Consider the following 12,942-nt stretch of genomic DNA (forward strand, 5'->3'; position numbering starts at 1 on the left):
TGGCACACGCTGTGTGCCTGAGCTGGACACCACCCAACAGTGCAGCGCAACAGGCTCTGAAGCTGGATGGCCCTGGGTTCCAATCAACCCCAGCCCTGCCACTTCCAAGCTGTATGACCTTGAACAAGCATTCCAGTTATCCATTGCTGCGTAACAAACTACCCCCTAAATTAGTGGCTTAGAACAACAATATTTTGCAGTTTGGGACAGCTCATTTCTGCTCCACTTGGCATCAGCTGGGGCAGCTCCAAGGCTAGGGGCTGAATCATATGAAAGTTCCTTCTCTCACATGTCCGGGGCTTAGCGGGGACCGGAGCTGGAGTTGTTGGCTGGAGAACCTTCACGTGGCCTCTGCATGAGGCCTGGGTTTGCTCCCAACATGGTGGCTGCGTCCCAAGGGAGAGTGGATTGAGAGAGAGCCAGAGAGACAGAGACTGAGAGACACAGAGAAACAGAGGGCAGAGAGAAACTGAGCTGTAAGAGCCATATTGCCTTTTATGACCCAGTTTCACACTGTCGCTTCTGCCATTCTCTATTGGTTGAGGCAGTCACAAACGTCTGCTCAGGTTCAAGGAGAGGGAACATAGACCACGTCACTCAACTGGAAGAGTGTCAATGCCACACTGTAAAAAAGAATAATTGGGATGAGCTATATATTGCTGAGCCTATCTTTGGAAAATATAATCAGCCACAAGAAGTTCCTACCCTTTCTGAGATCCTGCTGAAGTGTTGAGCACACAGCCTGGCATGAGTGCCCAGGGCTCAGGAAAACCCAGGTGGCCTCCCCGCTTGCATGGAGCCAATTCTGGGCCCCTGGCTAGTCTTACTCCTTTCGCTGTTGCCCTGGTCTGACCTGAGTCCAGAGCCTCACCTTGACCCAACCCCTGGGTCCCTCCCCACCAGGACCTTGCTGCTCCCCGGGCTCTTCTGGGGCTGCAATGTAGATTCGTGGCTCCCCAAATCCGAAGACCTTCAAAGCAGGAAGGGCCATCAGCCCCCTGCTCAGCCATGAGTGTTGGGACCCAGTCAGGGTTTGTGGTAGAGCCAGGACTCGGGCCCAGGCCCACATGGGGAGATCCAGGCCACCGCTGGTGTGGCCATGGGTGTGTCAGGAGTGGCTGAGCAGCCTGCTCTATGTAGCACATCCCCTGCTGGGATTCCCACCATCCAACATCTCCAAGCCCACATTCTGCATAGATGGAGAAACTGAAGTTCAGAGAGGGTAAACAATTTCCGAGAGCCACACAGCATCTCTCTGTGCCAGGCCAGAACCAGTCTACAAGAAACGGGGACATCAGAGCTAGAAGGACCCTGTCATCTGTTACATCAGACTAAACTAAGTGGTGTCTTCTGAGGCCCAGGAAGCAGGAGGGCTTACCCTGGCCCTTGCCCCTGTGAAATGCCATGCCACACTGTTTGTGGTGAGTCTATTGTGGCTCATCTCCTCGCTTTACTGTGTGCTCCATGAGGTCGGGAACTCACCATTGACAAGTCCACCACTGTGTCCCTCAGGGTCCCGCCTGGTGCCTGGTCTGGGTGAGTGGACAGTTAGTGGGGGCAGGGGAGCAGGTGCCTTGCCAGGATGGGGGTGGAAATGCCCCTGAAGAAGTGTTTGCAGAGAACCTGCTGAGTGGCCCTGTTCCTTACCTGGCTCCGTGGGGGGCACCCAGAGGAAGGATCCGAGGATAGAGGGGGCACTTACACACCTAGACACACCTAGATGAGGATGAAGCCGTGCCACTGGGAGAGGGCATACCCCAGGAGTGTATTCACCGCTGCGGGGCAGGTGGCACAGAAACAGAGTGGACCTGAGCCAGCTGTGTGTCAAGGGCAGGAGGAGGTGAAGCAACAGGTTTGGGGGAAAAGGAAGAGGAGGGAAAGAGAGAAATGGAAACGGAAGGAGGAAAGCGGGAGAAGGAGGAGGAAAAGGAAAGGAAGGGGAATAGAGGGAGGAAGAAGAGGCTGCAGACCGGTAAACACCAGCCTTGCCCCCCAAGCCCGCCAGGGGGTGCTGCCCGGAGAGTGAGCGCCTGCCTGCCGGGCAGCCAAAGGACTTCAAGTGGCTCTGCCCAGCTGCGGCTCGGTGGCGATGGGAAGTAGCAGCGAGGAGCGGGGGCGGGGAAGGCGTGACAGACACAAGGGAAAATCAACAACACAGGAGCACAGTTCTGGAAGGAAAGAAACGACACCCACAAGAGCCGGGGCTCCGGGGTTATCCGGAGTTGTTCCTGTGGGGGACGTGTGGGGATCAGGGCAACCGTGTCCAGCTCGGACCAGCCCCCACCGGAGCCAAAACCTATTCCCAAAGCATGCGCTGGTCTGACTCCTGAGAACGGGTCGCCTCCATTTTAGCCCCGCAGAACCTGAGACCGGGGTCAGGGGAGGAGGGAGTACGCCTGGGATCACAAGCCGCTCACGGCGTGCAGAGCCGGGCATGCACCCAGGGCCCGACGCTCCCCACGACTGTGAGAGGGAAGCCAAGCCAGAAGATGCGGAGCACGCCCTGGAGGCGCGAGGTCTGGCTTCCATCCCGGCTCTGCCGCTAACCGTGGGCTGATCGCCTGTCTTCCCTTGGCTTCAGTTTACCCATCTGTACATTGGGATAATCGGTCTTGCTCTGCGAGGTTCAGGGGGGCGGAGTTCGCGCACGCTCTGCACAGCCTCGAGGGGCGAGGTGCTCGGCGTGTATATGGATGCTGGCTCCCGCGATCTGAGGTCCACCCGGCCTCTACCTAGGAGTCCCCCCTCTCGCCGCTCGCGCGACCCCTGCGCGGACGAGGGGAGCAGGGGCGCCTCCGCCGGGTACGTTCCCCAGGCCAGCAGGGGAGGGGGCGGCGGCGGAGCGGAGGGGAAGGGAGTCCGGGCCACAGCGGCCCCGGCCCGCCTGACCCTCGAGGGGGTCGCTGTTGCTTCGCAGATCCCTCCCTCGCTCGCTGCCTGTGTCCCTCCCTGCCGCTCCCGCCGCGTCCGCCTTTTGTTCGCGGAGCCGCGCGCCCCCGAGCCGAGGCGGCTGGGCGGGGAGCTGGCGGGGCTGCGCGGGGGGCGGGCCGCGCCGGGCGGAGCCGGGGCCCGGGCCGCAGCCGGACTCGGAGCCCGAGAGAGCGATCGGCGTGCAGGCAGCCGGGGCCCGGGCGCGCTCCGGGGGCGCGGCGAGGCCGAAGGGGCGGGCGCCGGGCGGAGCCGGAGCCGGAGCCGGGGCGCCTGGAGGCGATCGGGCCGGTCTCTCCGAGCCCAGGGCAGCGGAGAGACAGTACGGCGGGGGTCGGGGCCGGAGCGCAGCCGGGGGGCTGAGGTGGGCCGAGAGGAGCCGCGGCCCCAGCGGCCGGAGGGGCGCCAGGAGCCTCCCACGGGGCGCGGAGGCCGGGCGGGCCCGGGCCATGCGCGCCGCTCGCTAAGGCCGAGGGAGGCCGCGATGGAGGTGCCGGCGGGGGAGTCCCCGGCTCGGGGCTGCGGCCCCCCGCCTGCTCCCGCTCCGGAGAGGAAGAAGAGCCACCGCGCGCCGTCGCCGGCCCGGCCCAAGGACGTGGCCGGCTGGTCGCTGGCCAAGGGCCGCCGCGGCCCAGGCCCGGGCTCAGCGGCCGCCTGCAGCGCCGCGTCCTCGGCGCGGCCCGACAAGAAGGGGCGTGCGGTGGCGTCCGGGACGCGGGGCTCAGGGACCCGGGTGGCCGGTGTCCGCACTGGGGTCCGCGCCAAGGGCCGTCCGCGCCCGGGTACCGGGCCGCGACCGCCGCCACCGCCGCCCAGCCTCACCGACAGCAGCTCGGAGGTGTCGGACTGCGCGTCGGAGGAGGCGCGCCTGCTGGGCCTGGAGCTGGCGCTGAGCAGCGACGCTGAGTCGGCGGCCGGGGGCCCGGCGGGGGCCCGCACCGGGCAGCCGTCCCAGCCTGCGCCGTCCGCACAACAGCCTCCGCGGCCCCCCGCCTCCCCCGAGGAGCCGTCGGTGGCCGCGTCGTCGGTGGGGAGCAGCCGCCTGCCACTCAGTGCCTCGCTCGCCTTCTCCGACCTCACCGAGGAGATGCTGGACTGCGGGCCCGGCGGCTTCGTGCGAGAGCTGGAGGAGCTGCGCTCAGAAAACGACTATCTCAAGGTGAGGGCGCTGGTGCGGGAAAGGGAGGCCGCGGGGAGGCGCGGGTGTCAGCCCCACCGGCCTGAGGCACCAGCCGGCCCGCTGTCCCACCGCACGAACTGGGAAAGGGGCCTAAACCCTCAGGGGCTCCCTCACATCCCGCTTCCTGTTGTATCTGGGACACCGTCTCCTGAGGAAGGAACCTGTAAGAGGAGACTGCCCAAAGGACCCTGATTTGGGAAGGGGAGCTTGAGAAAAGTACTTTGGAGGATGCCTAGATGCGGTACTTGGGATGGGGGTGGGTACTCAGCGAGGGGCTGGACCTCTGATGCAGCTGCTCGGAGCCTCCACCCCCAAGCCAGAGGCTAGGCCTCTGGCGGCTCTCCTTTCTGGGACAGGCACTGCTGTGCGGTGCTGCCAGGGAGACCTGTGGCCATCCCCTGCCAAGGAGAGGCCAGAACACCATCCTGAGTCTCTACCCAGGGCTTTCCTGGCTCAGGCCTGTCCCTGCCTGCCTTTCAGGGCGGGTCCGGTTTGAAAGCATTGACATCTGGGAACATCCCCTTGGCTAGAGTCCGACTTCCGCCCTAACGGTCCCACAGCCTGGAGGATGATGTCGTGGGAGAACCGGTTCAGAGGCAGCTTCCTAAATCCCAGGGTATTGTCTTCTGCCCAGTTTGGGACAGGCCCTGTGCACGCAGCAGCTGCACTGGTGCCCCACGGCAGTGCCCATCTCCTTCCCATGTTGCCAGTGAGAGGAGGGAAACTGACATCTGAAAGGGGCCTTTCCTCTGGGGGGGCGCAGTGGGGACCTGAGAGTTTCCCCGGGAGAGCAGGCTTGGCCTTCACGCTTTCAGTGGACATTAGCACCTGCTGGGTGCAGGCCAGGCTCTGTCTGCCCACTGCCTGGCACCGAGGCAGCTTTAGGGACAGCCCAGCCCTGTGTGTCGATATTGGCCTGGGAAGCTTCATGGGTTCTGCCACCACTGGCTGGGCGTGGTTTGGAAGAGGCTGAAATGTACCTACTCTTATTAGTTGATGTCCTGGCACAGTACCCAGAGCACACCTGGCCAGGAGCCGCCGAGTTCACGGCACTCTGCTAATTTACGTCTGCCCAGCAGCACTTAGCTTCGCATTGTAGCTCTTCTGGCCAAAAGGGTTTCTCTCTCATTAGAGTCTGTAAGATCTTACTTAACTGTGTTTCCCCTTCCCTATTTTCCCCAGCATCTGCTATACAGCGTACGTTTAGTGACTGTTGTCACTAAATAGAATAGAAGGACAGGGTCTGTCTGAATCAGAATAATCTACCCCTTTAGCCTCTAACCTTTCCTCAGGCCAGGGCTTAGTTTTCTCATCTGTTAATTGAGAGGGTAAGCCTTCCTAAAGACCCCATTTGCTGTTGACAATCAGGGGTTCAGTCAGCTCCTATAGTATTCAAAAGCCAGTGGTGAGGAGAAGACAAGTGGAGGGGGGGTAAGAGGAGGGAGACAAGCCAGAAGGAGGCCTGGCCCTGCCCAGTTGGTGCTCTGAGCTGCTTCCAGTACTCCTTGCCTGAGCTGCTCTAAACTTGGACCCCGAGCTCCTCACTCCTGCCTCCTGGCCCCAACTGCTCCCCTTGGCAAGGGAAGATGGGCCATAGAGCTCTGCTTTAGGGTCTCACGCACCCACCCCTGTGGGCTCCTGTTCATTCCAGGAAGTCAGCAGGCGGAGCTCTGGAGTCCCTATGAGCCACCCATGACTGTTAAGATGGAAAATAGTTCCAGAAGCCTGGGGATTGAGCCTAAGGTCTCACAGGGGCCAGGGCCAGGCTGGGGACCTCCCACTGCCTGGGTCAGGGTGCAGCCTCAATTTCTCCCATTCACGCAGTGTTTCTGGCTTCACGTGCAGGTCTTAGGCCACTGTTAGATCTGGGGTCTGTGCCTTCCTGGCTGTGTGATCTTGGGCCAGTTACTTAATGTCTCTGGACCTCAGTTTCCTCGTTGTATAAAGGGACATCACACGTCTTCCAGCCTTAAGACCTGACTCTGCTGTTTACTGTGTGGCCATGAGTTATGTGTGCAAACACCACTAGAGCGCCTAGCATGTAGCGAGCCTCAGATGAGGGTAATTTCGATCACTGCTGTTCTCAAGTGGTATGAGACACATTTCCGTGGGCGCTTATCATGTTCTCCTGTGGACTCCATGGGGGCAGAATAGATCCTCCTCCCCACCTGAAGCAGTCCCGGCCCCTCGTTCATTCATTCACCAACTACTTATTTAAGGCCTACTGTGTACCAGACACTAGAGCAGTTCTGAGGATACGGCCATGGGCGAGGACGAAGTGTCTGTTTTCATGGAGCTGTTCATCTAGTGGGGGAGACTGGGATTAAACAAGTCATACACTACGTCACAGTACGGATCGTGATAAGGGTGGGGAAGGACACAGTGTGCCGAGAGCACATGAAGCTGGGGCTGGGGGTGCTAAGGGAAGCCAGGGGCTGAAGGATGAGATGGCGCCAGCTGAATAAGGAGCTGGAGTAAGACCATTCCAGGCCCAGGGAAGTAGGAAAAAGCTCGTGGATTTCGAGGATCAGTGCCAAGGCTGGAGAGAGGAAGGAGATTGGATGGAGAGGAGAGCAGGACCAGACTGTGCAGTTACACTGTGTATACATGGGTCAGTCCCTGAACTTCTCTCCAGCTGCCAGCCTCACAGAGGCAAGATGAAAATCTAGAGCCCTGAATGTGGGCCATAGATGTAGAGGCTGTTACGGGAGGTGTTGTTTTGTTCATTCTACAGATGGGTAAACTGTGGCCACAGTGGGGAGGGGACTTGTTCCAGGTCCCAGAGCCAGTTCTCCAGGCAGCCAGGCTTGGAGTAAGAGTACCTGTACTCTTGATGTGTTTCCTGCCCCTCTGGGCCACTTTGCTTCTAAGATGCAGGAGCTGAGTTACCAGGAGAAGGACTTCAGATCCCCAGTGTGTTCCCAGCAGGCCTCGTGCTGCCTTGGGCTGAGTCCCACTGAGTCCAGTGGGGCCCTGCTCAAGCTCACCTCCCAGCTGGCGGGCGGCCCTGGGAACCATCAACTGGGGAAGACCTTGCGGGTGATGGCAGATCTCCTGTGGCATGAGGCTTACTCTGGGGCCCGAGTGGAAAAAGTGGAAATGGGGCAGCTCTCTCTCAGTGAGACGACAGAAGGAGCTGCTACAGAGAAGGGAGTGAGCTTGCTGTCCGTTGAGTTATTCAGAGTTATTCAACCTTGCATGTTGGATAAAGACATGGGGTTTGTGGAAAGCAGCTGGTAAACGGCACGAAATGTGGTGGTTGTGATTACTTGAGGAGGATATTTATGTGGAGGCTGTAGTTGAGTTGCCTGACCTCAGCCGAGGAAGTCTGAAGGTTATTAACTTTTAAGGTTCCAGGATTCTAAGAGACAGCTTTGGCTGCAGGGCAGACACATGGACTGTTTGACCTTCAAAACCCTGGTGGTCTGAAGTCTTCCATCTCCCCATCACCACTAACTGTTGCCCATGCACCTTTTGAGGACATGCTGGGAACCCACCTGGTGTGGATTGAAGAGACCTGGTCTAGAGACCTGACTCTGCTGTTTACTGTGTGGCCATGAGCAAGTCACTTGGCCTCTCTGAGCTCTTTTTTTTTTTTTTTCATCTATAAAATGAAGATGATGGAACCTGCCTGGGCAGCTTCATAGGATTGTTTTCAGGAATCAGGGAGGTGTGAATAGATAAGAAGACATTTTGCAAGCAGTGAAATCCCGCATCTTTTTTTTTTTTTTTTTTTTTGCGGTACGCAGGCCTCTCACTGTTGTGGCCTCTCCCGTTGCGGAGCACAGGCTCCAGACGCGCAGGCTCAGCGGCCACGGCTCATGGGCCCAGCCGCTCCGCGGCATGTGGTATCTTCCTGGACTGGGGCACGAACCCGTGTCCCCTGCATCGGCAGACGGACTCTCAACCACCGTGCCACCAGGGAAGCCCGAAATCCCGCATCGTTTAGGGAATTGTTATTATTGTTAGCCAATGAGCAGTTAGGATGTCAAAGCCTTCATTCTTGAGGGAGCTGGGAGAAGCCAGGAGGGTGGATCCCCCTAGCTTTAGGATGTTGATAAATCAGGAGCTGCTCCGAGGAGGACAGGAAGGAGTGATCACATTCCATGCTGAGTGGGCTTCATGAAGCGAGGCCTCCCCACCTCCTTGGAGGTTCTACGTGTGAGTGTTTGAAGTGTAGCCAATCTAGGTGTCAGCCAGAAGGGCCCAGAGGAAGCATCTAATTCCGCTCCAGTTCCCATTGCACACTTGGGCAAATGGAGGCTCCTGGTCACACAGCCGGGATTCCAACCTGATTGGTCTAACCCTGGGTCCTGTTCTTTCTACAGTCCGACTGGAGCATGAGCTTGTGGTTGCTAACAGCGTGTCTAGTTTGGGACATAAATTGTTGAGAGGAATTCTGTTGTGTGCAGGGCTCCAGGCTAAGACTTGTTGGGAGCAAGTAGAGAATGACATCTGCTGGGGCCCAGAACCTGGAGCCTGCAGGCGGCGTGCGGGGGACATGTGCCTGCGTGTGTGTACATGACCCTGCACCAGTAGAAAGTGTGATTGGGACCAGGGCTCTGAGGTCTTGGAGGAAGTGATGGGGGTTTGGATCGAGACTTAAGGGTTAGATAATGGTTAGGTTGGAATCCAGAGTGCTGGAATGTTAGAGCTGGCCTGGACACCCCCAGACCACTGATCCCCCGCCTTCTGTGGTACTTGCTCACAAATGCTATCAACAATTAGATCATTTCCAGTGTGCCAGGCTCTGGGTTAAGTAAGTCCTTTAGTCCTCACAGCAATCCTGTGTGGAGGGTTCTGATATCAGACCCATTTGACAGATGAGGAAATCGAGAGGTTATGTAATGTGCCCGAGACTGCACAGCTGGTGTACTTGGGAACCTCACTAGACAACCCCAAGGAGCTCCCTTCCCCAGGCTCTCTTCCACCCTCTCCCAGAGGCGGCTTGTGCCTCCAAGTTTCACAGAGCAGGGTTCTCACCTGGTGTTGCCAGTTTTAAGCTTTGTGACTCTGGGTGAGATTCTCAGTCTTTCAGAGTCTGTTTTTCCTTCTGAAAAATGGGAGGTAAGCATGTCTGCCCCAGGGTCATGGGGGCCCTTTTCCGAGTGATGATATAGATCGAGTGCACAGTAAATGTTAGTGCCTGTCTTGGTTGTCACCATTCCCATACCTGCTTCTAGGCCCTGTGCCAGGTGTCTGGAGCAGTAACCCACAAGTTGTGAAGCTCTCAGTTCCTGGGAGCTGTAGGGGGAGGACTCCAGTATATCTGTCACTGTGGGGGGGGGAGGAGTGGTCACCATGGTCAGCAAAGCTCCTGGCTAGTCCCAGCCCTCCCTGTGGCAGCTGAGAGGTGGCCTGAAAGAAGCTGCTCTGAGAACTGGGTCTTTAAGGATCCTTAGCTGGTCGCCTGTCATGGGGGGCGGGGGGCAGCTCCAGCGAGATGGAGAATGAGATGCAGAAGGTGAGGTGGCTGCTGCTGAGGCCTTAGGGGGACCACGAAGCTACCAGGGCTCCCAGCATTCCTTACGGAGGGGTTTGGCCTGTGTCCCTGGGCACACTCTTTCTTGCACACACAAACACAGGTACACATATTCACAGCGTGCGCTCAGAGATCCACGACTACTCACACATGTCTCACGTACACATCCAGGGACATGCTTGTGCTGTCTGTTTGCAGAAGCACACCTCCAGACTTACCAGGGAGGATGCCTGCTCAGAGAAGTACACAAACCCATGCAAGATACACCACCTCCTGTCTCATCACACCCGCAGTTATCAAACAGACACAACAGAGACTCACACCACCTAGGAGACTGCTGGCTCAGAAACACACCCTTACACACCCCCAGACACACTTGGCCATGTCCCAGAGATGGACAGTCCCTGGAGACACCCTCAGACATATCGGAAGCACACACGCATATGCGGGGGCACACACAAACCCACACAGAGTCATTACACACAGGTGCTCGCATCCGCGGAAATCCACGGATACGCCCCTGCCCAGCGGGCACAGACACAGCTCATCACCCAGCCACCCCCGCTGCCTCTTCCACAGAGAGAGCAAGCAGCAGAGGTCCTTGCACACCCAGGCTCACAGACACACACCCAAGAGACACACATGAGCAAGACATGTAGCCACGTACATAGAAGCAGGACACGAGCACAGGGCACTCAGATGTCAGGCCTGTAGCATTTGCTAACAGGAGCCAAAGACCCACAGACCAGGTTCCCCAGACGCACACACACACACAAACTGGCTGTGACACTTCAGCTGCACAGAAACGCAGGAAATCCTGGCCCGTGTCTCCCTGGAGCTCATGTGTACAAACTACTGTTTTTAGCTCCTCCACGAGGCTTCCTTCCACTAGGCTGCTGGGAACAGTGAGGAGTGTGGCAGGGGCTTGACTTGGCAATCTTCTGGATCTGGGGGTCCTAGGAGCCTGGCTGGGGCTGAGTGGTATGTAGGCAGATAAGGGGCTGGCAGGTCACCAAGGTGGAGAAGAGGCACCAAAGGCCCTCAGGCCCCGGACACGCAGCACTTGGGCCTGGGCCCAATGAACTGAGTGAAATGGAGCAATTGTCAGGCCTGCCAGTGCCCAGGGGCAACTCCCTTCTAATTTCCTCGGAATTTCCTGCTTGCCCTCATCTCCCGCCTCCTCCCCCTCCCCCTTTGCTGGGGACTGTGGAGGGCCATGCCACTGCCATCCCTAAAGGGTGCCTGATTCTGCCTGGGAAAAGGAGGCCAGGATAGAGAAGGTTGGAGGACATGTGGGCACTCAGAGGAGGGACCTGGAAGACTTCCTGGAGGAGGAGGCATTAGAGTGGAGGAGTTAGCCTTGAATGACTGCCTCTGTGTCCAGCTGCTGGGACCGTGCCTGGCACATCATAGGGACTCAATAAATATTTGTTGCATGGTTGAAGGAAAGGCAGTGATCAGGGTCTGCAGGTGGGCTGCAGGCCGGCTGCAGGCTTAAAACAGAAGAGCTGGAGGGAGTTGGGGGTGGCAGTGGTGAGGGAGAGGCTGGGAAGGGGAGTTGGGCCTGCTGGGGAAGGGCGCTGGATGCCGAACTGAGCCGAGGCATTGTGAACACCTTGCTGGGAGGGGGCCGTGTTGACCTATAGCAGAGCTAGGAGCTGCCTCCTTTCCATGTGTCTGTAGCACCGGACACAAGGCCCCAGGGCCTCTCGGGAGGAAGGTGGACAAATTCCACCTTTGGGATCAGGTCTGGGGCCAAACCTTGCTTTGTCACCTCCTCCCTGTACATGAACCCCATGTGCAAGGCCCCCTCATCAAGCCTCAGTCTTCCTATCTGTAAAATGGGAACTTAATCCCTTTCTTGCAGAGCACTTGGGAGATTAGTATTCAGGTATATGGCACATCCAGCACTGTCCTGGGCACAGCAGAAGGGAGGGATCCCCATGTCCTGTGTAGCTGCTGGGGCAGAGAGAGTTCCCCAGGGGAGGGGCTCGGCTAAGTTCTAAGCAGAGGCCTGACCAGCAGCCAAGGTTATTACTAAGGTCCGCCTTTTCCTCTATGAGCTTTGCCTTTATAAGCTTCAGTCTCCTCCTCTGTAAAATGGGGATGCTGATACTCCTTTGCTGATGCAGGGCTGCCTTTGGGGTCCCACATTCTAAGACTGGGGTGAATAATCTCCCATTGCCTGCACCGCAAAGAGAAGCTCGGGCTCCAATAGAAAAACTGTTTTGGGTCTCCTGTGGCTAGGCTGGACCAGTTAAACATCTTTCCCGTGGTTTTGCCCCAGATCCACATGGAATCTTCTGGGTCAGTTGCATCAGCCTCTCCCCTCCACACCCCTCCTGGGCCCTGCCCAATTGCCTGGGTGGCCTGTGTGGTCCTGCCTTTCTCAGCCTCACCTCACCCCTGCTCCACCCCAGTTCTGAGCGCTCCATGCACCCCAAGCCTCTATCCCTGCATTCTTCCCACTGCGGGGGCCTTTTTACTGTAGTTCCCTCCCGCCTCCCTTGGTTTCCTCCTCCACCTTCATGTGTTCAGCTCCAGGCCAGGCTCCTGTGTTAGACACGAAGGGGCTTCTTATAGGCTCCTTTGGGGCATTTACCTCTACAGTAATTAGATTATTAATTGGATAATTACAGGTTTCACTCCAGCCCCTCCCCCATGTGCTCTGCCTGAGGGCAGGGATCTTACCAGGGTGGGACTTAACCCCTTCCTTTCACACAAGTGTAAGTAAACTGAGGCTCAGAGAGGTTAAAGGACTTGCCAGAGGTCACACAGCCTGCAAGTGGCAAGAGGCAGAAGGACTGGGATCTCGTGATGCTCTTTGCTCAGAGATTTGGCTGTGGCCCAGAGGCCCTTTGGGGGATGTTTTAAACACATCCAGATCCAAAAGCTGCCTTCCTTCCTGTCAACAGAGAAAGGACAGGAGGGATGCTGTCGGGTGTCCCCGCTGTGAGTGCCTCCCCAGAGGCATCAGGGACTGCAGAGGTCTCCCTGCTCTGGCGGGTGAGGCCTGGAATGGGGCAGTGACAAGCCAGGCCTGGCCTTGGTGGGCAGTGTTCTCCGGGCATCTCCTCCCTGCCCACCACTTCCACACACACACACACACACACACAGCTCCCCACCAGAGAGAGTGTCTGTGGTCTCACGCACAGAGCTGTGCCACATCTGGGAGGCTCACTCCTGATTGCCTTTGGAGCCTTCATCTTCCTGAGCCTCTGTTTACTTATCTGTAAAATGGGCATAGAGTAATAGCACTTTCCTCAAAGGGACTGTCATTGAGATAACGGACATTCACTCAGATCTCAGCCAGGTGTCTGGCACATGGTAAACCCTTGTAAACGTTAGCTAT

At 58.0% G+C, this 12,942-nt stretch overlaps 1 protein-coding gene across 2 annotated transcripts in view; it reads left to right on the top strand.

Annotated features, from left to right (window-relative positions):
• Window positions 1-3,510: 3,510 nt before the first annotated feature.
• Window positions 3,511-12,942, top strand: part of MTCL2 (microtubule crosslinking factor 2) — a 67,078-nt gene continuing 57,646 nt past the window's right edge. For both annotated transcript variants that reach the window (XM_069541471.1, XM_060030827.2), the window contains exon 1: window positions 3,511-4,087. In XM_069541471.1, the coding sequence (XP_069397572.1) occupies window positions 4,016-4,087 (72 nt within the window). In that variant the 5' untranslated portion in view covers window positions 3,511-4,015. The remainder of the gene's footprint in view (window positions 4,088-12,942) is intronic.

This window comes from Delphinus delphis, chromosome 15, assembly GCF_949987515.2.
Source record: "Delphinus delphis chromosome 15, mDelDel1.2, whole genome shotgun sequence".
Taxonomy (NCBI): Eukaryota; Metazoa; Chordata; class Mammalia; order Artiodactyla; family Delphinidae; genus Delphinus; species Delphinus delphis.